This window comes from Thunnus thynnus, chromosome 24 (assembly GCF_963924715.1).
Source record: "Thunnus thynnus chromosome 24, fThuThy2.1, whole genome shotgun sequence".
Lineage (NCBI taxonomy): Eukaryota > Metazoa > Chordata > Actinopteri > Scombriformes > Scombridae > Thunnus > Thunnus thynnus.
In genome coordinates this window covers 3,372,953-3,399,128 of record NC_089540.1, presented here as the reverse complement: position 1 = coordinate 3,399,128, position 26,176 = coordinate 3,372,953, and the positions used below count along the sequence as shown (strand labels likewise).

The window sequence follows — 26,176 nt, the reverse complement described above, 5'->3', positions numbered from 1 at the left end:
CTAATAGCTGTGCATTTCCCATTTTTAATCCTCATGTGTGTATTTTAATTAAACAAGTCTATTCATACTTGGTAGGGCATGTCAAGTAGGATATTTTACATACTTGAGGCAAGGGCAAGACCAGAGGACCACAGCTGTATTTTCTGGTTCTCAATCCTAAATGGATTAAAATGGGTCGACTCAAATAAAATACAGATTTTTGCGACCTTGTCATGTAAATCAAACCCATCCTGAGTCTCTGAGAATCACCGTGAGTGGCTAAATTCAGCACAGGAGGGAGACATTTCCTCTCCTGCACTTGTTTACCTCACTTCTCTGCTCCGTCTGCTCCGCGCGCCCTAGCAACTGCAGCATCAGCACGAGCAGCGCAGCGTTGGTACGCTACGTCAGAGCCCTCCTGTGGCTGCGTCAAGTCACACAGTTATCCAGAGAGAGGCCGGAAACTGACCGACTCGCAGTCAAAATAAAAAAATATGTCACTGCTGGAATTGAATTGACTTATGCAAGATTTCACCATCTAAGCTCAAGTTTATGTGACAATTAATGTGTTCTATGAATAAAAAAGGGCAGGTTATATCTATCACAAATAATCCTTAAACACAGTTTTTGGGGTTGTTTTGTCTAACTTGATAATGTCATTAACTCAGAGCCTCCAGTCTGATCATCAGTCACATTAATGTCCAACAAGGCTTCAAACAGCCTCTCAGATAATAAGTGTCACAACAGCACCTTCCACTACACATCACAGATAAAAATAGTTTTCCATTGTGCAATGACGATATACACAATATATAATGAAATATGTAAATAAGAGTAGAATTAATATTTCCATATAGTGTGAAATGTGCAAAAGAAACAGTGTTATTATTACACATTATGCAATAAACACTTGACTTGCATGAGTGTCTGGATCAGTTTAGAACTGCCAGAAATAAACAAGACAAAATACTTTACTTTGAAAACCTAGACCGGAAGCCCAAGTGTGTATTGGTGCTGTCTTGACACTGGTCCTTCTCCCGTCGTGTCAACCGAGGCGAGCCCAGCATCAGCGCCCTCTTCTTTCTATCCCTTCTGTATTTTCTCACCCTCTGTTAGTTTTTCCGTCGTTTTCCGACATCTTACGAACTCCAACAGGCTCACCTTTCCTCTTTTTACACTCATTTTTCCTGCGACCGGAGAGCGGTTTTGGTAGTTAGCTGCTTCAGCCGTCGTGCCGCATCAGCCGGGAGAGAAAAACATCCATCCACGACGGCGAGGAGGCAGGGTGCGAACACAGCAACGCCCATTTTCACACCTACTGTATCACTACTGTACCCTCGAAGACGTTTTTATCTTTTCTATGTCTGCCTGTTTGTATGGAAGAGGGCTTTCCTCTCTTGCTTCTGCGCTGCCTGTTTCCTCTTTAGCATCTTGGAGTAGCGGCGGGTATCAACAGGGGCTGCGCTGGCCTCTCTGCACGCGGCGCACCTAGATCACCTTTCTGCAGGTGAGCGCGCTTTCCCGCACATGCACACATTTCATCACAGCATCATTAGAATGGCTCATCTGTCATATAGAGTAAGATTCAGGTCTGCAATGTAACACAGAGTGTGTTTTGATGTGTGTGGGGAGGGGGTTGCATGCTTGTCTCCCAGTAAACAAAATTGGCCTACATCAATGGTTCCCAACCTGAGGGTCGGGACCCCTACAAGGGATCGCGAGATGATAAGACGCTAAATTTCTGCTTTATGTCTTGTGGATTTCTGTGTTTTACCTCCTCAAGCCTCTTAAAGTTATTCAGATAAAACAAAGTCATTTATTGCATGGAGAGTCGGTAAGCAACAACATGGGTTTCATCATACATGTGCAGAGGCCCCCTAACTGTCTATTTGAAGCCTAATCTCAGCTTTAGCCCTAGTTTTTAATAATAAAACCCAGCAATTTGCAAGTTAAATACATACACAGTTTGTGAGGTCATTCATTTTTATTCCATTACATTTAAAATAAACATATATGGCAATTAAAGCTGGATGTGCAGTATGTTAGTATGCAAAGGCTGTTGTTTAAGTAACGTTGATAATAATATGATAATGATTTCTGTCAGGAGACTAGACACTGTATTTACACCCTGTGTTTACTGCTGTGTGTGTGTGAGCTGGTTGTCCCATTTTTGCCCTCAGTGGATCAATAATGTCTGTCTCATGTAATGAACTTATCTGGTTTAATGGGACCTGAGGTGGTAACCAGTAGCTCCTTTAAAGAACTTGTTTCTATAGCCCACTAAGATCTGAGATACTGCCATTGAACGTCGTTGCATGGGTTAACAATCAATGTAGCTATTCAGTGTTGTATGCATTGACTGTTAAGAAACAAACATGACATCAGGCTGAGCCAAGATGCTGCTACTACTGCTACTACCAGCATCACTACTGCTGTCAGCCTGCAGTACATTGTAGTGGGCAGCTGATTTATGCACACTTACAGAATGAGACAGAAAAGGCAGCAGTCAAAGTAAAGAATGCCAAGCATTTTGCGAGTAGACTGCTGCTGCCCAAACCCCTGTTTACTTACACACACAAGCACGGCTGTGTGTTAATGAAGATCAGTCGGCCCCGTTCCCTAGCAACAGTGATGTGCACCGGTCAGCCAAATTTAGCTCCAGGACCAGCAGTGCCAGTCCTCAATGCCGTGTGTTTGTACATATGGATACATGTATGTTGAAGTATGTTGTTATTAGAAGTGAGTAGCTTTTAAATTTCCCAGTGGGACCATAAATGCATTCTTCATCCTGCGAGGTGCTTTGCATCCATTTGTGTGTGCATGTATCAATCATTCATGTGGTTGTTTTCCTGGTTTTTAAACTGGTTTCTCAGTTGTGTTACTTGTGTGATGTAACTGGTTACACCACAATACATTTCAATATTATTCATTTTACATTATCATATTAGGCATTATCAAAGACACCTACAGTATATTTGCAACTCAACACCTTTTCCAAAGTAACTACTTTTTACAAATACCATCAAATTTGAGACTTTTTTTCTCGGGTCATATCATTTGACACGTATGTTTGAACCAATCTTGTTTCATCATATCACTACTACGACTACGAGAGTCTTCTCACATATAGTTGAGCAACATGTCACATGACCAAAATGGCTTTCTGTATACTTATTACACCACACTGGCTTTTGGGGACTTCACTGTTACAGAGGAAGTTATTAAAATAGTAAATGTCCTGAAAAACAAAATAGTTGACTAATATCAGATCATGCCTTGCTATTTAATGGAGTTTTGTTTTCAGAAAGGGTTGCATTTTGGTGTGACTTTTGTTTTTGTCACCATATTATTCCACCTAGATATCACAAAAGCATCTCAAAATGAATGAGATGTAGAGATGTAAAAGCTGTTCTTCATAGAAGTGATCTTTTCAATTGTGTGTCTGCATAAAATATGTTTAATTAAAACATGAGCGTATCAGTTAAGTTAAAATGCAGGTGAATGCACCGATCATCATACTGGAGAAAAAAATCCTTATTGAGAGTTATGGAACATATTACGTGGAGAAGTAACAGGGATCGCTATGGAAACCTGTGATCAGATGAGTCATCCTTACACTGTATATTCTCTAACAAATATGGCATTGATACAAAATTGCTGGTGACCCACACTGACTTCACATTAAACTGTATTAAATCTGTTGAGGCGAGAAGGAGAAATCATACATTCTTCCTCCTACAAATGAAAAGTTTAATACATAAGCAATAAAACGCTCACTCACTTTATCCACTCTGGGGTTCTGCTGCTACAGCCTTACTTGATACCTAAAGATATGCAGATTACTATCACATTAAATTACATTTTTAAAAGAAGCAGCAAATCCTCACTGTTTAGACGCTTCAGTTTAGTGTTTTTTGTCATTTTTGCTTGAAAAATTACTTAAACAATGAATCAGTTATCAAGATAGTTCCAAATTAGTCCTCTATCTGTTGAATAATTGTTTCAGCTCTATAGTCAATTATTATAACACATTCTAATGCTTATTTTCCAAAACAAATCTGGTAGCTAAAATTAGGAATTAGAATTTGCTGATGCTGGCAGATGCCCAGCGACTGCTCACGGGTGTCAGTGGACCCGTGCAGCCATGCAAAACATGCTGCTGCAGCTCTGAATCAGGGTCAGTCGGGCAGAAGCCATCACCTGCCCTCAGTGCCCCTAACCCACCCCCTCTCTGCTTTAAGCTGTTTTAATGCCATTAACCAGGGGGGCTGGGTGGAGACTGAGGGGGGGGCATATCCGCTCTGCCCAGCACGGGACGGATTAACATCAATCTGGCAACACACACACTCATAGACACGAATACACACACACACACAAACCTAGACAGACAGAGCAAGACAGCCACGGGCTTATCCTGCAGGCCAGCTGTGAGTCTTGATTTGTTGATGTGTTTACCATGTGTTGACAAATAACTTGTTTACATCTCCGGGCTGACCTCTCTCCTCTCTCTCTTTCCTCCTCAGTCTGTATCAGTGGCCTTAACCTTCCACATCTCTCGGCGGTTCTCCTCCACGTCCTCCGGCGTCCCCGCCCCCCGCCCCCCCTCTCTGAGCGCCCTTGCTCCTCATTCTCCTCTCGGTCTCCCGCCATCTCGTCCAGCTGTGGCCCTCACAGGGCGCGACCGCTGGCTCTCACCTGACAGGTCCCTGGCCTCAGGACGACAGCCAGATCCAACATCCCTACATGAGGGACAAGGCGACGCAGGTGAGTGCTGTGGGCTGCTTATGTGTGTGTGTGTGTGTGTGTGTGTGTGTGTATGTTTAGGTGGGAGCACAGGCTAAAATCAAACAAATGATATACAACTAACAATGAAAATTAATTTGCAGAGAGGGCAAATTCTGATTACAAATTGACCTTCACTTGTCAGATGTTTGGGAAAACGAGGATTAGATGACTGTCTGGTTGAATAGCAGTGAATCTTTGAATGAATTTGAAAATAAGACCTTTGAATTGTATCTTGGATGGAAAAACATTCATATCATAAATTGTAAAGTGATGATTTTCCTGAAAGAAACAAGCTGTTTTTGGAGAAGGGAACAAAATGTATAAATATGTGTACTATATTGTTGTTGTCACTAAAAATTAAAAGATATTCAGTTTTGTACCTCTACATAAGCAGATAAACCAGAGTTAGCTTATTTAAGCAGTGAGTGAAAATATAAATGTGACAGATGTTGTGTCATTTGCAAATATCACATTTACTGAATCATTTATATAAATAAAGAATAATAGTGGCCTGAGAGTGGAGCCCTGAGGCACACCACATTTTAATATTGCTTCATAAGAATGACAACCCAACAAATGGTTCTCTGTTGGTCATATTATTTTTGAACCATACAAACGTTGTGCCATGTAAATCACACAGTATTTATATAATCAAACATCATTGTTCATGTATCAAAGGTGTTTGAGTAATTTAGAATTATGGTACAAATACATGAATTATTGTCAGGAATACATGAATTAAGCACCGCTGAGATTTTGTCTGTGTTCTTGTTCCTTGCAACACATATGAAGCAGGCGATTAATGCAAAGAGGTTAAGAGAGATTGCAGGCGGTTGCATCACCATGCTGTGTTGCCTCTATCGCTCACTGACTGACTTAGAACCAAACTCTGGTCAAACAGCAGCTGTGATTGATCTGTGTAACAGCAGGTCAAGAAAACCAGAGTTGTCAATCAGACATTTCATAATTGCCTCAGGTGATCTCTGTTGTTTCTGCTGTTTTTACACCACCAGACAGAAATTCATTAATTCATAAATTGTTTATAAATTATTCATAGTTTGGTTTTGCTTACTTAAACTCAATAACACAAAATAATGAAATGTTTAATGACAGAGACACATTGGAAATAGAGTTTAATGATGTTATGACTGGTCTTGAAGTGTGCAGGATAAAACACAGACTGGATTTTTTGCATTATTTATGGATTATTTAATTCAGGTTTGTTTTTTTTCTGTGTTTTTTATTCTATGTGTCTCCAAATTTTGTGCTTTAATGTGTGTGTGTGTGTGTGTGTGTGTGTGTGTGTGTGTGTGTATCAGACCCCCAGGGCCTGGGCAGATGAGAGGAGGAGGGGCTCTCACAAACGCTCGGCCTCCTGTGGGAGCACCGACCAGCTTAAGGAGGTCAGTTTTTTTTTTCCTGATTTTGGAGCCAAACAGAGAGAAACATGCTCTTCTGTCTTATAAATAAGCACTTTTTGAAGCACTTTTTGAGACCACCATTAACAAGATGTTTATATCTGCCTTTATTCTCCACTTTTCAATGGCATCAGTAACAAAGACCTGGATGATGTTTGTAACAAGACAACCATACATTTTTAATTGTAATCTGTAATATTTAAATCTTTTATTAGTCTTAGAAGTTGGAGAATTACCTTAACCTGTAGAGGACAATGTCAAACATGAACAATTAAATTTATATCTATATGTCTGCATTACAGAGTCTGTCTGTTTGTCTTTGAAACCCTCCAGATTGCCAAATTGCGTCAGCAGCTTCAGCGCAGCAAACGCAGCAGCCGCCATCGGAGGGATAAAGAGCGCAAGTCCCCGTTCAATGGCAGCCATACCATCATCCAGTCGCAGGTGATCAATAGAAACAATGTGTGTGTGTCTGCCGACTCGCGCCGTCTCTGAGAAAAACTAGGTTGGGTCCCTGATCTAGAGAGTTTTGAGGACGTCCCACTTTTCCTCATGTCCCTGTTTGGCTCTTGTGTATGTGTGTCTCCTGTTAATTTGAAATCTGACGTGGAGCTTTTAACAGCCTCTGGTCAATGCAAAGTCAGTTAAATTGGGTTCCTCTCATAGTGCAGACACACATACACACACACACACACACACACACACACACACACACACACACACACACATGCTCTTAGTGCCCACTCCTGTCATGTTGCGGGGCCAGTCATACGCTCCCTGTGGAGTCTGCTGGAGTGCAGCTGTCCTGCTTTCTGGGCCTCCTCATGAGACAAAGAAAGAAGGGCCGGCTGAGCTATCATGCAAACTTTTTCTCACAGTGGCTTTGACAAGTTCATTCACTGACACAAAGAGCCACTAGCTTGTAGGAACACGCTCAGGTGCCCAAAGTAAGGGTGAAGAGTTTCCCTCCCAGTGAGCATACAACAACCTCCATCCTCCCACTGAGGTCAAATAACAAAAAAAGGAAGAAACACTGATATATCGCTAGAAACTTCACTATATACTTGTTTTATGACTAATTCAAAAACTTCAAATAGTAATATCTAGATCCTTGCTGTTACTGTTTCCTGCACTAATAAATGCAGCATTGAGTTAAGGAATTTAAGTCTCTGGGTTCTGACACTTGTTTCAATATATATGCTTGATGAATACTTGTGTTGGTGTTACAAGTGCAGCTGTAATTTTTCTTGTGTGGGTTGAGCAATAAGCTCCAGAAATATGAAGAATATATTGACATTTTTTCTATCTGCGGCAGCACTCTGCAGGTCACTGCAACATCTGCAGAATCTGTATTAAATGCAGACGTGTGTGTGTGTGTGTGTTTGTGTCTTTTACAGTCGCCTATGCCCAAGACCATTCTGATACCCATCCCTATATCCAAATCATCCGCCCCTCGTTTCCGAAACAGCGTGGAGGGCCTCAACCAGGAGATCGAACGCATCATCATCAGAGACACGCCTGAGAAGGACGAGACCATCGTTGTGAGTCCCTCTTACTAAGAGATTAGGGTTATGGTGCTCTGAAAACGTGTGTTCCCTGAGAACGTTTTGTTCCTCACTAAAGTCATTTACATTCAAGGATTCACGCACCATCACAGGCCAGGGATTAAGCCCCTGGTGCAACGTTGTTATTGTGACCTCATTTGTGTGTGTGTGTGTGTGTGTGTGTGTACAACAGCCACAGGATGTCCCAGATGGGCACCGCGCACCCCCACCCGTCCCCCCACAGCGCAGCAGCAGCACCCGCAGTATCGACACACAGACTCCCTCAGGGGGCGGCCTGAGCGGTAGCCATAGCAACTGCAGTAGCCGCCCCGACTCCATCTCGCCCTCCTACCTCACCGTCCTCAACGACACGGGTGGAGGCAGCCCATATGAGGACAAAGGTGAGCACCACAAACACACACACAGCCAGCACGTGCTCCGCCAAAATTTGTTTGAGCATGATGTGTTTCTGACTCTGACCTTTAACCTTTAGCCTCCCCTCTCTGCCTGTTCACAGAGCTGGGCCCCTACTCCCCGCTGCCTAAATACGCCGCCTCTCCCAGACCCAACAACAGCTACATGTTCAAGAGAGAACCTCCAGAAGGCTGCGAGAAGGTCAAAGTGTTTGAAGAGTCCATGTGAGTAGAAAACTCCAAGTATTGTGTGTGTGTATCAAATCCTGATACATCATATTCTACAGGCTAAAAGTCTCCATGTATGTGTGTTTCCAGGCCCAAACCTCTACAGGAGATCCCTCCCTTCTTGTGTCCCGACCGCAACAAGGTCAACTTCATCCCCAACAGCGGCTCTGCCTTCTGCCTCGTCAGCATCCTCAAGCCCTTACTGCCCGCCCCGGACCTCAACTTCCGCCCCGGGGTGGGCCTCCGAAGTCTGTCCCCGTCCCTCGTGCCTCTGTCCACCCAGCCCTGCCTCCTGGAGGAGCCCGAGAGCTTCTGACGGCCCACGAGGGCTTCAAGTCACCACAAGCCCCGCCCGAAAAAAAAACCCCACCCCCACATGAAAATCAGAAAAAATTTCAAACTAGGAAACAACCCTTCTGCTCCAAAAGAACGCCTTCAGCATGCCAGCTAAGCTCTCTCTGATGTCCTTATCTTGTTGAAAAAGCGCTTCCCACTGCCTCTCCTCCTCAGACAACTAAAACGTGAGAGTCCTGCAGCCCCGTGCAGGTGTTTGCAGCTAACATTTCATCGCTTTCTTCTACCTTTAGTGCTGGTTATGTTCCTGTTTTTTAGGAGGAAAGGGGTGAAAGGACAGACTCTTTTATTTCATTGTATTATTATACCATGGCGCCTTTCCACGGACATATCTCTTTTTCTATCTGTAGTTATTTCTCTTGATATAAAATTTGCCTTCCATTATAAAAAAAAAAGGCCACTGGTTTCCTTGGCGACCAAGAGATTGACCACGGAGGCTTATATTGGTGCTGCCAGATATAACGTAGCAAAACTTGAAGGGTCGTGAAAAGGAGAAGTTAAAAAACGTGCCTGATATTTTAGACCGCTCAGTTTCCCTAAACCAGCGTAGCGCTCTGATCATGTTTGTTTCTTTCACATGTGACACACATGATCTTTGCACTATGATGGCTATAGATACATACAGAAAGGCAGGGCCATGCAGAAGAAACACAAATAAGGTGGCACTTAACCCACGCTTAGGAACAGCTGTGAACCAAATCCAGACATCTGTTTTGTACTTTTATTAGCCATTTACAGTGAAAGCTGACTGTAAACTGGTACAAGCTGATGCCTTTGTTACACTAACTGGTAGCAGTGAGCTGTTCCCCTGCTGGGTTGTGTGTATCTATGGGAAACACAGGCCAGGGCTATGATGTGTGCAGCGTGTTCAACCTGTGTCTGCTTGCCCCTCCTTCCCAAGCGCCAGCCTTTGCTCAAAACGCCCCTTTATACTCCACCACCATCACTACCCCCTGATTTTCCTCCTTTTTCCAGCTCTTTCTCTCCTTTTCTTTCCCTCACTGTCACTGTAATGCTGATTTCCCTTCTGTCTTGCTCAGCTAGTGTTGTTGTGAAACGTCTACGTGTCCGGAGGGGCCACATCCTCATAGGATAGGCCCCCTCTGGCTTGCAGGGCCCTGAGCATGGAGAGGTGAACCCAAAAAACACACTGTAGTCCACCAGGGTAATACATATTTCTTTTTTAAATCCACAATTCCTAGAGTTTGCTCTGAAAGTCTTAGCTAACAACAGGTTGATGTTACACTTCATTCTTTATCCTTTATTACTACTTTTCATTCACATTTACAAGCCAGTTCTTTATTTACAGGCTGAATGTAACCCAGAGCGCCCTCTCCTTTTAAATAACAGCACAAAATACCATTTTCCAGCAGCTTTAGTTCAACTATATCATTGTAGTCACTCTGTATCAGTTGAAATCTAGTTTTAGCTTCTTCTGGATAAGACTAATATTTGGATCTCTATGGATAAGTTGTGGTCATATTCTCATGCTTCTACAGTTGCAGTGTAGTTTGCGGGCTGACAGCCTCTCCGTGCTCCGGCTCATCCTCCTGTATATGTCATTACTACTTGACTGTGCCTGCTACAGTGGGATAGGAATGTACTGGGTTTGTAAATATAGAGGCACACTGTGTTTGTATCGGCTGACAAAGATACGTATCTGAATGAGTCTACAATTGTACCCCCCCCCCTTCCTCCTCCTCCTCCTCTTCCTCCGCTGAGTACTGTGAATTACTACATGTCTCATTATTGTGAATAATAATGTATTTATTTATCAGACTTGTTTCAGGAGTGTAATTGGGTCTTCAGAGAATTTTAATCAAGAATAGATTACATCATCCATCTCAGGTTGTAGTGAATAGGGTACCAAAAAAAGTACCAAGATATACTAACTTCTCAGCGCACACTAACAAGTCTACACTACTATAGGAGAGCAAACCAACAGCTGCTATCTATGTAGCCTCACACAATGGAAATACTGAATGATGTAAACCTGTAGCAGACTAGAAGTAGAGAGAAGTGTGGATGTCATTTGTTCAGTCACCTGATTTGGAGTTAAAAAAAAAACAAAAAACAGTTGCTAAAATGGTTATGTAACAAACATTTTTTTAAAGTACACAAGAAATAAAGCGATGTGTTCCAAAATGTGATATCCACTTGCTGAGAAAACAATCACACAGGTTCTTATTTGGTTTTAGACAGGCATCTGTTTACAAAAAGAGAATCGTACATGTGGAAATACAGATTTATTCCAGATACAAACTTTTTTTTTTCTCTTCTAAAGTGGATAAATAGCATTTTGGAACGAGGCTCGACAAGATAAATATTCAACACAATGATTCTTTGTTTGCTTGTCCAGTTTATTGGAAACAGAACTGCCAAGTTTTCATCTGTTTAAATCCCTTGAGTGAAATAAAAGGCATAGTTGAATTAAATAAAGCATTTGTGATTGACTTGAGAAATACATTCTTTTTCTTTAGTGTGTAAATCAAGAGTAAACAGTATAATACATGATGTGACATAAATACTAATACAGTAGTAGAGCATCACTAGAGTCCCTTCCTGGTTTTTTTTTTCCTTCTCAAAGACGTGATGCAGCTCCAGTGGAGTGTAGCAAAAAGTTACTGAGTTCAAAAAACAGAGACACTAATGTGCAGCTTGTATAAAAAGTGTTTTCTGAGTAGAGAATGGCTGATCACCATAACTCTACTGAGTGTGATTACAGGCACACAAATATCAGAACTGAGGATGTGGTTACAGTTGGTGCTTGTAGACATAGTCATATTCACATCTCAACAACTCCTGATTATTCCTAAAATGCATTTTGGAAACCCAGTTTAGAAGATGAAGCAATGGTGATGAAGAAACAAAAAAAAATCTGTATCTTCATTTTGCAACTAAACCAATTCATAAACATTCAAAAATATCAGTCTTGGTAGTTTTTATCTGTCAAAAACAAATATAATCAGTGGGAACTAAATCCACAGCAGGAAAGAACTCCATTTGTAGAATATGTAACATGGTAACATTTCTCCAGTGTTGATTATTTTCCCATAAAATATTTCCATAATCTGTCTGTGCCTCCTCAAAATACACCACACACAGCTAAAAATAGACAGTCAGTATTTTACAGTGTTTATAGTGTTACTTCAGTATTTTTATTTTCAATATACTACACAACAAAATCTGAAAATAAATATTTTTATGCAGCTCAGGTCATGTTCAGGACTTAAAAATGCACCCACCAAAAACAATCGAGTCCCTTGTGTCCTACTTTGAAACTTCCTTCATGAAAAAAAAAAACCCACTACAAAGTAAATGTTTCATCCTTCACACACTTTTCTTGGCCTTGGACTTGTGATAGTGAAATCTAAACGACAGATGGGACTGAAGACAAATTCAAACGTCCTATTTTTACTCACAGTACATTCAGCGCAAGTAGAATCCTGGATGAAGGTGGGTGGATAAACATGAAGAGCCTGTTGGCGCCACAAAAGCCGCAGTTTAGACAGTGTGAGTATCCACCAGCCAGTTCACACTCTAAACCAAACCATCAGTCCTCTCTGGAGACTGGATGGTTCACAGTTGAGTGCTGGCTTCAGACCAGTAGACTGAATGCTTAGCAGAGAGAAAACAGAGGACTGCCTTACAGCAAGCAATAAAGCATCACATTATTTACCAAACTGGTGGAGTCTGTAAGATCCAGTTTTTCCAGGAGTCTGTATCAGAAGCAAGATTAGGTTTTCCAGTATGACAAAGCTGACTTTTAACCAGGATAGATCACCATGGTAACCTGCTCTTGCACAACTATGAGTTCTAACAGAGAGTAGACTGTATGTCACCACACTAACAGAAAGGGGATTATAGTTGCATATTAATTATTTCATATAAAGAACTCCATGACACTCCAGAGGTGAGGGAGTCAGTTGATAACCAGCTTCATGATAACAGTGATCCAGGATCAGCAGTGTAACCTAAAGAGAGCCAGACTGAGTTGAACTTTGTGCTACAGGCCTCTGCTGTGTGCAAATACAGGCTCAGTGACAGGCTCGGGTCCCGTTTTATCTCATACATACACTATGTCTAATATACACGCTGTGCATTCATCTGCTACTACACAAAATCATCCTAGGTCCCTGGTGATGTGTGCACACAGCAAACGGACACACACCCGAACAACGCAAACATGAATAAAGCACAGAAAAGCTCGCCACGGCGTCCAAAATAAACCTGTATTCCAAACATTCTCTCTGCTTGACAGAAGCTGCACAAGTGAAAGATAAAACAAAACCTGTGAGGTTTGCTGTGTGCATATGAGTCAGTGGCTTCATGTGTGGTGTTAACAGTCAGTTTGAGAGCTGCAGAGAGCAGCTCTGAGAGTTTAACAATCGTCTCAACTGACACTTTTTTCCAGGATAAAACATCATCTGCCAGTGTAACATAGATCTGAGTGTGTATTTGCATTTGTGGATATGTACACATCTCTCCTGGTAACAGAAACGCAGGTATGTGTGTGTGTGAGTGTGCGTGTGTGTTCATTACTCGATGTGTGTTGTTTTACTTGGTTGTTTGAAAGAAAAGTTGCAGGAATCCAGATCTTTTGAGAGAAATCATACACTGCTACACACACACACACACACACACACACAGACACACACACACGCACACACAAACACACAGGGCTTCAGGCGTTGAGAAGCTCATCTGCGGAGCGTCCAATAGCGTCGGGGTTGGAAAGGGGGTCCAGGTCTGCAAACAAGTTGAACCAGGCAGACATGTCTCTGGATCCACCTGCAGCAGCTGCACACACACACACACACACACGTTTAGTTTGGGTTTGTAAAAATGTGTTGTGGAGGAGAATATAGATTTTTTTAAATAAACAGAAATCCAAACTCCAGAGGATGGGAGGAACTCCATTTACAATTTGGATGACAGCGTTCAGCTCAAACAGGTTTGGTGACACTTCAACACACCTGAACTTGAACTTTACCTTCAGTCAAACTAATTTGGCTGCAACAAATATATAATCATATCTTCCTTTTCCTTTTTAATGTTACATCAGTGCCTCTGGTTAATGACCAACATGCTTTTTCTGTTGTGACCAGGGATGACCATGGACACTGAGTGGCTAGCATATCGTCACATCTCTGAAACCACTGAGACTAAGGAGCTAGCTGCTGTACATAGGTACAGACCAGAGCACAGACCTCCGCTGCTTACCATTAGCTGCTGAACTTGGAACCGGCTGAGCTGATTGGTTCTGACCAGGAGGAGGCTGCAGGGGCGGAGCTTGGAACATAGGTGGGGTTGACCAGCCTAAAAGACAGCACAGGGTAAAGAAGAATTTTATGCTTCTGCATCATGGGGAGTGATGGCTCAGTGTACTGCAGTGAACTCATCCCTCCAGCAGAGGGCAGTGTGGCTCACCCGTGGAGCTCAGACTGTGATCCAGCAGCTGGGAGGGCAAGAAGCCAGTGGGGCTGGGAGGGTTGGAGGCTGGGCGAGCTGCAGGGTCCGGGCCACTGGTGCTCGCTGCCCCTGTGCCTGCAGGAGGGACGCTGGGAGCGTCCAACAGCCCGAAAGCATCCTGCCACTCTCTGCTGAACTCGTCAGCGGCCCCCGGACCTGGGCTGAGGAGGTCTTTGAGGAAAGCCATGTCGCCCCGTTCACCGTCTTCCTCCTCTGGTCTCAGCCCTGTTGCAGCAAGGTTGAGCAGACCCCCACCTTTAGGGGAGGGAGAAAGAGAGGAGGGGTTCTGTATTAAACCAGAGGCAAATGCATCACAGCTGATTCTGAAAAAAACAGATGTGTCTGAGCACCAATTTGTTACAGAACGAACAAAAGAAAACAAAAGCAGAGATCCAGTCAGCAAAGGTGAAGTTTGAAAAAGAGAAAAAAAGGGCTGAAATAACTAAATATTGGAAAATGTGAAGGACAAAATAGGATAGATGTACTCTGACTGTATTTCTAATAACCTTTTTCATTTTATCAGCAGTATGACTGGCAGTTCATTAATAATACCTTACAACTTCATCTGCTGGCACTTAAAAGCAGGTAGATGTAGAAAGAAGAGGGCAAGATATGGAGTGACATATACATTGAGTACATTGTGTTCCACAGCAGGCTTGGGAAACAGGTGCAACTAATGACATTACTTGCTACAAAACATGAACGTGAATGCTGGACCAGAGCCATCGTTAATGTGATTAGTAACGTCTGTGCTTTTCCTGATACAAGACCAACTGTCTGCTGTGAGAGTCTGTGAATGTGACGCTAGCAAACTTCTCAACATTCAGCTCAGCCAGATTTATTCAGAAAGCTGAACAGCATGTTAGGTACAAGAAAGACCCAATTTTGGCAGGAAAAAGCAGCCAAATCTAAAATATGATAAAGCCAATCTTATATAGAAAAGAGCCTTCTCTCTTTTGTGTCTAAAACAGGCACAGTTTAACTTCTAACTTGTACAAAACAAACTAATGAGAAATATTCATGACATTTCTTTGGCTTTCAATTGGTTGTACAGTTTGTTCTGTACTTACTGTTTACCTTATATATGTGTATATACTGTAGATTTAATTTAATTTGGATTTATGGATAGTTTTCTCCATTTGACATTTTTATTCCTGCTTGCTCTACCATTTGTATACCTACTGTATGTGGTCTGTTTACTCTCATACTGCTGTAACCCCTAGTTTCCCCCAAGGGATCAATAAAGTCTTAATTTATTGTTTTCTGTATTGATTTCTCCTCAGTTTTTCTGATATGTTTTATTGTAGACTGCTATGTTTTATTGTTGAGTGTCCTGTGTATTTGGACCTTGGGAACTACATTTCCCATGTGTACTTGCATGACAGAGTGCAGGTGTGCTCTGTTAGATGTTATTATAAGCCTGGGGACTCCCCATTGTCAAACATTTGCCCTGATGAAGGTCTAGAGACTGAACACTTGGCCTCAGCTTTCATCAGCAAACACTGGAGTCTTCTTTTCTCTGTATGAGCGTCTCAACAGACAGCTGTCATTCAAGCTGCCTGTTTAACCATCAAACAAATAAAAGGTGCCATAGTTTTCAATACAATTACTTATTAACTGGTTTAAATGTGCAAAACGTCTCCTAATGTGTGTCCTGATTTGCACACAAAATGCTACTTCACAGTTCAGCAAAATGTTTCCTTCTATACACCAAACTCTTTCAGACTTGATTTGCAGTAATTGTAATTGATATGGATGATAATAGAAAGCGAAAAGAATATTTAAATGTAAAGGGACCAATACTGTGTGTTACAATATGTGTTGTAACATCAATTCCTCAAGCTGGAGAAGATTGATATTGTATTTGTAAGGGAGGTCATGAGTAAGCTGCATGGGTCACAAATTAACGTAATTCATTAATTTGTTCAGAAATTCACATTTCAACAGGTTTTTCATCTAGCTGGCCAAACCTCACTGTAAATTGTCAGTAAATGCAGCCCAGAATATTAAAGAGGTGAGACTCAGAAGTGAAGCTGCTGTTCTTCTCTTCTAAATGTCAGTAAGTGAAAGAAACACAAACCCTTGCGCAAGCCAGGCCAAAGAGCAAAAAGGAAGCAGAGTTGAAAAAGTTAATCCCAGAAGAGATGAATTTCTGCCACATCCAAGCACAAGTCAGATGAGAAGCTGAGAAGCTGAGAGTTTGAAGTTGAGAGGACAAAAGGAGACATCCAGCCTGTTTACCGGTGGCAGGCAGCTGTGCGAGGCTGGACTGAGGGCTTCCAAAGCCCCAGGGCTCCTCCTGTCCTCTAGCATGGGGAGCAGGCAAGAGCTGAGGCTGGAAGGGGGTGTTTGTTGGGGCTGGGAGCTGTGGCTGTGGCAGATCACAGGCCATGAGCATCAGGTCGCCATCGGAGGCCAGTGACAGTCCGCTCAGATCGTGATGGGCTGGAGTAGACGTGGTAGCGTTTTGGGACACTGGTGTCAAAGGATCATAAAGCCGGGAGGTAACCGGTCCACAGTGAGCAACAGCAAACCCAATACACACATCTGTATTATTTACACAAGTGCTGGCTACACAACATGGCAAACACTCATAAACAATACACTATCTGTCACCTACCAGTGTCACTTGATTGGCTCTGTCCGTCACTGCTGAGGGCGAGGTCTGGAGAGGAAGGCACATCCGCAACAACAGGAACGTTATTCTTAATTATACGCAAACAATGTGACATTACAGTAAATATCCAAACCAAATAACAAGAGCAGATGTAGATGAGATATTTGTAGCATGTGACAGAAGAAAAAACACTGGATTTCGGTGTATATACTATTGTTATTAAGGATTTAACAATTTCACACAGCGTTTTTAGAATCTTCATTTGGGGATTGTGCCAAAACAAATGAGAAGAACTGTAAAATTCCACTCTGCCAACTATCCATCATGGGTTTCAGCCTACAGGGGGCAGTACATACCTGCGTCAGAGGCACTTCCTGATGGCTTGTCGTCATCCAAGGACACCAGACTGAGGGAGAAGGAAGGAGGGAGGAGGGGAAAAAATGAGAAGGTGCCTTATCTAGCTGGCTAGACACAGTTTAGCTATTTTTAGCGATGCAGTAGCCTCTATTTGATTTGAAACTGCTGTTAAAAAGCGCTGTCTCACTATTCTAATGTCCTGCCCGATCACATGGGTCACTACTGAAACCTGCCGTACACACACTTACTTGTGAGTAAACATGGGCATGACATTGGCCTCATGTTTGATGAAGACATAGCTGAAGTGATTGTGTGCAAAAATACAGACATAAAAGACAGCATAGAATAAAGTGAGAATATAGCGATGGAAATGGGTGACAACAGAAGTGTGTATGTGTGTGTGTGTGTGTGTGTGTGTGTGTGTGTGAGTGAATGATGACAGGGCAGAGAGAGAGTAGGGAGTAGTGGCATGAAAACAGAGACAGATGGTGGGCAGGGTGTGTGAGTCAGGACTGAATTTAATAACAGACATCCGACTTCATTTGGTTTATTAACTAATGATAGAAGATGACATGAAACTATCTTTTTACTCTAGAAAAGTCTTTAAGCGTGTCCTGTCACCTGTCTGTGTTGCTCTGTAGAGCCTTCTCCTTCTTGTCCTCTAGTTTCTGTGTGTCTGTTATTTGCTCCAGTGGGTCCCGCAGGTCCTGTAGGAGGGAAGAATGCTGTTAAATGTGATAAAGACACATGTATTCACACATTACTTCAGCTACAAGTTAGACAGTCAAATTTTCCTCTAGTCTTTAGGTCTTCATACTGTGTTGCTGCTGTCCACCTGGGATTGCACAGTAATGTTTTCTTAGTCTGAACTACCTTGAGTGTGGTGAACTGGTATGATACATGTCCTTGGAAGGCCTCGTGGATACCCGACATGGCATGAGCTGTCTTCTCCCAGAACTGCAGCAGAGTGGTCTGTCATGACAGCAAAGAAAATAGATCAACTTACTTAACTTATATAGTATATTCTAGTGAGTATATAGTGCAGGAGCATTGCATGCATCTGTTTTTCTGTTTTGAAAATGGCAAACCATATATTAAGAGGGCTGGTTTATGTCTTTTGCTACTCAAAAAACAATACTTTCTAAAGCATACTGTATATTGTACATAGTCAGTAGTTTACCTGGTAGGTACAGAGGGAGTGGGAGAGCATGTTGCAGCGGCTCGCTCCCAGCATGTCAACCTTCTGACACACATCATTCTTTAGCTTCTCAAACTGGCCCTTTGTCCCTCTGACCTGGGCTTGGACCTGATGACAGAAAGGCAGATGATGAATTAAATCATAGAGACAGAGTACCCACCCGCTCTCTTACACCCAAACGAGCATCCTCCTACCTTGCGAAACTTCTCCAGCTGTTTGTAAGTGTCAGGGTCCAGTTCTTGCGAGACGTCTTTCATCCAGAGCAGAGCTCCTCTGTACTCGGTGCGGGCCTTCTCCATACGACTGACTGTTAGAAGTGTGTCAGCGATGGCGCGCCGCCGGAACGTCTCCACTTCCTGGTGCAAACGGTGCAGAGGCGGGCAAAGTGCCATCCTGTGGAAAAAGGAAAGATAAAGTATACATGTGCATGAGCAGGAGGACACTGGAGAATAAACTCAGCATGCATCACATTTCAAATATTTCTTTAAGTCCTTGATAGTTTATGATTGTTTACAATGAAATGTATATTCATGACTTGAACACATTGGCTTCATTATTTCCTGCTGCTGACCTCTGCTTGGCGGAGGTGCACAGGGCCTTGCTGGTGGCGTCCATCATGTTGCCAGCTTTGGTGCGATCGTGTTCGGCTTGGAATCGCAGAAACAGGCCGAGCTCGTTCTCCTCCTGGGACAAGCCTGGAGAGAGAGCTCAAAGTTTGAATTTCTGCATACTGTTTACACAAAGACTGTAGCTTTATTTCAACAAAAAAAATGAAAATATCACATCAATCAGGATAATTCCCCTACTGGATACATAAATCCTGAAAAACATCTCACCAATATTTTGTTTCATTTTATAAAACAGCACTGTAGTTTGTAGCAAACATTACTCAAACAGGAGTAAATAGTGCTTTTGTTGGGGACTATTTTCAGCGGTGGATGAATCCACATTTGGTGCTCTAGTGAGCATTTCTGGCAGCAGAAAGGTGAATAAACTAGTGAGTGTGTTCATGTTAATGAAGGAAGATGTCACCCAGTGCAACAGAGTGGCTCATTAATGTGGTTTTAATTGTTAGTGGACAACAATGGAGCTCTGTGGCACAGAGGAAGAAGATATCAGGCTTTGAATACACATAATACTTGTTAGTAGATCAATTTGTTGCTGGTTTGGGTCTTTACTGTGACAGTAAAAAATATGGAATATCACCAGACTTAACCTTTAAAAACTTGTGAAATATCTGGGACCAAAACAGCTGTTTAACAACCAGGAACATTCTCATAAAACACAGAAACAAGATAAAAGTGTATGTTAGGTGTAGTTTGGAATCTCACTCACGTGTAATCCTGTGCTGGTACTTCTCGATCACCTTCAGCAGCTCTGTACAGGTGGACTGAACAGAGCGGAAGAACTGCAGAGACAAACAGGCAGAATTACAATACTTCACACGCAAAATGAGTAACTAAGACAGTTTCGTCTTGATAACTTTTCTCAAAATCAGTGTGTAGTGTTGGGATTTTCTTTCACTTCCACCTTCACATCACTTATTTCAAGGCTTTACTTTGCACTGCGATACTTGTCTCTGCATCAGTGAGGCAAGGTTCCACACTCTAAATCAGTGAGCAGAACACATTTTTCTCTCTCTTGCTATCTGTCTGGCAGTGGGCCACTTCCTTTCCCATCTGCTAGACAACAACGGTGACTAAATGATGAGTGTGTGTCATGGCAACGCAGATTTTCGAGGCCACTCCAGTGCTGCTTTCTGTTAGGAAGATTGAGGGATTTAAAGGGTCACTTTGACTTTTACAGCCTGCTGCTCATCTGGGATCAATGTGTACAACACTGGGTTGAGGAAGTATGAAAGATGTAACTGTGAGGCTGTTTCAATTAGTATTGTCTATTGATAACTTTCAGTTCCAATTAATCATCAGTTTATTATAACAATGTGACATTTCAGGAAAATTACAAAAGCTGTTGAATTTCACAATGTCTGCTTTTCTCTGAAACCTTATCAAACACTGTCAAGTATTTTTGACCACTATAGATTGCACTGCAACTAGGACCTGCCTGTACATTCCACCATATGAGTAAATGGAAGTCAACCAGTCATGCTCTCTCTGCTGGTTTCCATTCTTGTGGTTTGTTTGGTTGCATTTAGGTTGTTTGCTAAATTGGGGTTGTTTTTAGGATGTTTCCTACTGTGAGCTGGGTTGGAACAAACATGTTGGTAAGGTGTAATTTAGCTCGGTTTAGGTTGTGAAGATGCTACCTCCTGTGAGAGTTGGGGGTTATATTACAAATTTAAAGCGAATCACACAACTTGAATTCTTGTTTTTCCTTTTAGTGGGGAGCGAGGGATGTTCTTGTCAGTATACAGTTACAGGACATCGATACGTGATGGCAAAAGTACAGTAAAGTAATTTTCTCCGGCAGTCAAGAATCACAGTGGAAACATGTTTTCAGATGTTGGGCAAAACCATTATAAAGAAGAGCAGAGTGCTGCCTGCTTCTTCTACCTGCAGCCAGGCAGGACTGACTGTAAGAAAGCAAAGGGATGGGGCGACTTGAGCATGTGGAGAGTTACTGATTAACTATAAAATAAACAGTCACTGCCTTCAGCTTGTCTGCCTCAGCAGTGGCCAAACACCTGTCAGCGGCACATCTCAGGCTGTGTACAGCTCCAGCACAACACACCTTTCTCAGTGCTTATTAGAGAGATGAGCAATACTCACCGATTCATTGAGATCATGTTTATTTTTATTAAACTAACTTTCTTAATGTCTCCTTGAATGCAGATTTATATGAATGTCATCTAAAAACATACTGAGGCTTAAAAAATTGTCAGTTTTCAAAATTTGTATATCAAATATTGACAAAAACTGATCAAATATTTCATTCAAGTATGTCACAAGGCAGCTCATCTGAAATCTGAAAGCGCACTGAGGCAATACTGCAATAAAATCAGGTTAGCTGTAAGGCTGTCATCCAGAGAGCAGCTCCAAATCTAATCTGCCCTGGCGGTGTCAGCGCTCTGCTGCTTCACAGAGGGCTCAAATTCAAGGTGGAATTTGTGAAAGAGAGGAAAGTAAAAAAGCAACTTGGCAGATCTACTCTATATTTACTCTTGTGGGATCTTTGTATGTGCTTCTCCCTCTGCCTTCCGCTTTTCTTTCTGACTTTCGTCACTTTCCCTTTCTCTCACCGGGGGTGAATCGAGGAACAATGAGAGCAGGAGGACAGAAGACGCCTGCTCTTGTTCCAGAGCAAACAAAAGCCTCACAGTGCGTCCCAAAGCAGCTCCATGAAACACTACCACGTCCCCGTCTCGCAGGACTAGACGGCCAGACGGCCTGTCACAACTAAATGCCAGCCAGGTTTCAGCCAATCCAAACTGTCCATTCTCATTTGATGCAGCGGTGGGAAATGACTGAGAAGCAGAGGCACATACTGTACCCTGACATTTTCACAGCTATGATGTGGTGTGAGACGTCTAACGCATAATTAGAACTGTAACTAGACAGCAAGAAAAGATCTCTGCAATCCATGGACAGCTTGTGTCAATGCAGTGCCCATGTGCTGAAAAAAATGTATTTATTCTGCAGCTACATAATACTCAACAATGACATGAGAACATTTGGTAAACAATACCTACAATGGTGAATGCAACTACAGGCTCTGCAGGAATAAAATCTCCAGCTGTGTGTGTGTGCTCCTTTCCACAACTTTCTCACTAACATTCCACAAGCATCATACTATTTTAAGAAGCATATACTGCAGAAATGGATGGTAGAAACCTGTGTGTATAACTCCAAAACTTTCTGTAGATTATTCCAGATCAATAATATGCAGGAGGTACATTTTCATTTGCTCTGTAGGGAAAAACAACCAAAAAATATCAATGACTTTGCCTTCAGGAGGTAAACATTATTTAGACTGTGTCAGTGGTGGAAAATAACCAAGAACATTTACTCAAGTACTGCACTGAAATACAAATTTGAGGTACTACTGCTATTTTATACATCTAATCAACTACATATATTTAACAGCTGTAGTTATTATTAAGATAAAGATTTGGAAGATAGTTTCATTTTAATGATTGCTCAAGGCCCACAGAGGTATAATTACCCAATATTTCATAAAAAATATCTTTTCACTTGAGTCTTTTTATGCTGCTTTGGTACTGAAGTAACTGATCCAAGCACTTGAAGCATTTGACACCATTATTGGGTTACTACTGTGCTTTCAACTGCAGCAGTGGTTTTGTCAGAGTGTACTTCTCATACAGTGATTAAATGGGAGAAGAGAAAACAAACATGGTTCCTCTGGGAAGGACATAATGCTTAGAGAATGGCCACCGGTGGTAGAAAGCACTCGGAAATGATGAGAGAATAGCAGAGGGAGTGGTGACTCTTCACAAGAGAACATCTTTAACTTAAGCATATGACAAAAGTAAAAATATACACAGTATCTTACATGACTCATTATAAGCATGGAAACATGGCGTTGTGTTAATGCAACTCCTGCTGAATGTCAAAAATCATACTCTTAAAGAGTTTCTCTCTCCTCTCCTACCTCCAGCTTGGCATCCAGGTCAGCGTCTGAGGCTACTACGTACTCGTCCTCCTTCTTGCCCGTGGCTTTGATGAGGACCTGCTTGGTCTTCCAGAACTTCTTCTGCATGCGAGCCATCACCGAGCTGTCCTCACCCAGCAGAGCCCGGCCGCCGCTCAGCATGTCCCCTGCAAACCTGGAGCCAGGGGCAACGGCTCAGTCAGTGACCGCCTATAGTTTCTATCTAAATGTGTAGTTCTGCTCATAACAACAGTGTTTTATATCATATTAGAGCTGCAACAAATGATTAGTTTTATTATCGATTAAACTGCTGATTATTTTCTTGATTAATTGATAAGTTGTTTGATTTACAAAATGTCAGAAAATGGTGAAAAATGTTGATCACTGTTTCCCAAAGCCCACGATGCAACCTAAAATGTCTCGTTTTGTCTCCACCAACAGTCCAGAACACAAAGACATTCAGTTAACTAACATAGAAGGCTAAAGATACCAGAAAATATTCACATTTAACAAGCTGGAACCGGAAAAACTTGGCATTTTTCTCTCTCAAAATGATTATCAAAATAGCTCCTGATTCATTTTCTGTTGGACTAATGGTTGCAGCTCTAAATCATATTAATATTTAATTAATAATAATAATGGTTTTGATACAGTCATGGGAAAATGAAATGTACACATACCCGTCCATCATTGGATATCAGACTTTTTCTGTTCTGAAAACAAACAAACAATAACATAGTCAAGTCAAGTCAATTCATAGCACTTTGTATACACAATGGCAGTTCATAGAGCTTCAAATCAGCATAAAAGCAGCTGATCAACATGATAAAATCATTTCAAAACAAAGTTTAAAGAAATACAACAATTACAAATGAACATCAAATCAAGCATACACACACAAACACACACAAATAATAACAATAAAAGAGAAAAAATAAATAAATAAAAAGTTGAAAAACAGTGAGCCAGTCATAAGCCTATGAAAACAGTACGGTTTTAAGAGATGAACATAGAGATGAAGTTAACAAAGGAAGAATGTGGATGAATGCATATGACCCTTAATGTATAAAATAAAACAGTAATTTGTGGCAATGATTGTATATGAGGTTTCATATGTTTTGCTTGTTGATGGTCCTCACAGGAAAACATGTCCAGACAATGAAGGCAGCAGACTGACAGGCTGACTGACTGTCTATTATAATTACAGTCACAGTCTCAGTGTCTACTAATGAATGGAAAAAAAAAAATATTGCAAATGAACTGCAGCTGGTTTTCCTGTTGATTTTCAGTGTGCTACATTCCGGACACAACAACAAGCCTGAACACTGGGCTGACAGCTGTTCCCCGGTGACTTATAATCAGGTTTAACATCAGAGAGACTTGAAGCAGTCGGGACAACTGAGAGCCAGCTGGTTGTCGAGCAGGTGTTCAGTTACAACAAACGCTGCTTTGCTGATACGGAAAAAGAAAACTCAATAAAGAGTCATTCTGACGTGTGAATAAATTCATGAGAAGGTATAAAAAATAGAAATAAACGTAACGGTAGCAGAGGGTTGCCAGGAAACGTCAGTCAGAGGAGCTCGTGTGCTAGCAGCAGTTTAGCTTGTAGCAAGTGTCGTAGCCGCAACATGTTAAAAGGCTTGTTTAACATTTAACCGAGCGACAGTTCAACACGTCCGGGTTTCATCTTACAGTCAGATATTTCACGAGTTTATTCAAACCTTGCTTGTAGTTTTGTCCGGCAGTCCGAGCATCTATGCAGCGCAGGTCGGCTAGCCTCCTCTCCCGATAGCCGTCATCATCTGAGTCAGAGAAACAGGATATGCAAAGTAGCTATAGCGCTGTTTGGACAGAAGGGGTCGCTGCAGTTCAGGTCACACCAAAGATCGTCTATTAAAAAAGATGAGCAATCTGCAGCTGCAAAAGTGGACGTCACATAGCCTAAAACAGTGGTTCCCAACCAAGACATATAAAATACTCCACGTTAAAATCCTTAAAATGGCACTTTCTCCTCCTCCCTCATTAAAAATACCAGAGTCTATGAATATGCAAATATATTTCATTTCAAAAGTTAAACTACTTCACAAAAGATATCTCCTTTTAGGTTCATTCTCAGTATATGTGCACTGCAGGCTTCAGGTTTCCACATCACACTGTGTAAATTGAATATTGGACCAGGATTGGAACTAGTTGTGATGTCACAAATCATGCTTGTAGGCCCGCCTCTTAAAATCAGATTTTCAATGAACACAGAGAAACTTTCCACTTTCAATAGATGAATGTGATAACAGCCTTCTAGTTTCAAACTTCGCACATATATAACTCTGCACAGTGAAACTCAAACATTCAACTGTAGGAACAAGAAGAAAAATACAATTTTGAGTGGAGGGAGACTTTAAAGGACTCCTATTCTACTACATTTAGTTATTTTCTTCACAGAAATGAATGCAATGCTGAGATATACTAGTTTTTTTACACCCCTTAAAACCAAGAACGACTTGCGAACCCTGTGAGGCTTTGGTGACCCCTAGTGGGGATCAGGACCCACAGGTAGGGAACCAGTGGCCTGAAACATGTTCTCCAGCCTCAAATTCAATGTGTTGCAGGTATTTAGAGCAGAGGAATCATTTAGATTTGTTTAAGAAATTTGGATATACATTACTACTATTCAGTCTTCTTTGCATTGAATATCACCATACTTCTCCATCCTGACTGGTTTGTGAAGTCAGGTTATTGACTTTACTACCACTAGACTTTAAAAGTTGTAAAGAAAGCAGCAATAGTGACATATATCAGTTTTTTCTCCGATAAAAGCTTGTCACCCCATTTGTGATGTGTTGTAGTACAACATGAACAAAGAGTGACAGCTCTTTTGTTTTCTCTCCTCTCTGGGTAAACCAGTTTGGGGAGGAAAAAGTCTGGTTATTCTTAAGATCCAAAAACATGAGGAAGTTGATGATGTACAACAGTTGCAGACTGTAAATGCAGAATGCGACATGTGTATGTATGGAAATCCCCAAATATAATGATATAATAACACCTGATTTCTTATCTTATCACTAATCTAGCCAGCCAAACTGGAGATAAAGCAAAAGTAGCCTCTCTGGTTTTCCATATTTCACTGTTGTGCTTTTTGAATTCTTAAGTTGCCTTCCTCTTGGTTATAAAACTAAGAACCACCATCAAAATATCACAAATATACCATTCAGTACTATTGAATGAAACACTGACATGAAGAGACA

General features: G+C 41.7%; 2 protein-coding genes across 6 annotated transcripts; one reads left to right on the top strand and one right to left on the bottom strand.

The window, feature by feature from the left end:
• The first annotated feature begins 978 nt into the window (after positions 1 to 978).
• On the top strand, positions 979 to 11,377 carry fam117ba (family with sequence similarity 117 member Ba). 3 transcript variants are annotated; one of them, XM_067582756.1, is made up of 9 exons: positions 979 to 1,264; positions 1,407 to 1,486; positions 4,503 to 4,743; positions 6,084 to 6,167; positions 6,516 to 6,626; positions 7,580 to 7,723; positions 7,920 to 8,127; positions 8,244 to 8,364; positions 8,458 to 11,377. In XM_067582756.1, exons 3-9 carry the CDS (start codon positions 4,723 to 4,725, stop codon positions 8,681 to 8,683), a joined length of 915 nt encoding a protein of 304 aa, XP_067438857.1. In that variant the 5' UTR covers positions 979 to 1,264; positions 1,407 to 1,486; positions 4,503 to 4,722; the 3' UTR covers positions 8,684 to 11,377. The 3 variants fall into 3 exon arrangements, with proteins under 3 accessions (XP_067438857.1, XP_067438854.1, XP_067438853.1); XM_067582753.1 differs by having other exon boundaries at positions 1,363 to 1,486; XM_067582752.1 differs by having other exon boundaries at positions 979 to 1,486.
• Positions 11,061 to 24,786, bottom strand: ical1 (islet cell autoantigen 1-like). Of its 3 annotated transcripts, none has more exons than XM_067582749.1 (15): positions 24,656 to 24,786; positions 23,615 to 23,647; positions 22,935 to 23,109; positions 19,701 to 19,773; positions 18,937 to 19,060; positions 18,560 to 18,758; positions 18,348 to 18,473; positions 18,041 to 18,139; positions 17,789 to 17,874; positions 17,167 to 17,216; positions 16,814 to 16,858; positions 16,435 to 16,668; positions 14,152 to 14,448; positions 13,945 to 14,040; positions 11,061 to 13,521 (listed from the first exon to the last, which is right to left on the bottom strand). In XM_067582749.1, exons 2-15 carry the CDS (start codon positions 23,623 to 23,625, stop codon positions 13,406 to 13,408), a joined length of 1,731 nt encoding a protein of 576 aa, XP_067438850.1. In that variant the 5' UTR covers positions 23,626 to 23,647; positions 24,656 to 24,786; the 3' UTR covers positions 11,061 to 13,405. The 3 variants fall into 3 exon arrangements, with proteins under 3 accessions (XP_067438850.1, XP_067438851.1, XP_067438852.1); XM_067582750.1 differs by having other exon boundaries at positions 16,435 to 16,638; XM_067582751.1 differs by lacking the exon at positions 16,435 to 16,668.
• Positions 24,787 to 26,176: the final 1,390 nt, after the last annotated feature.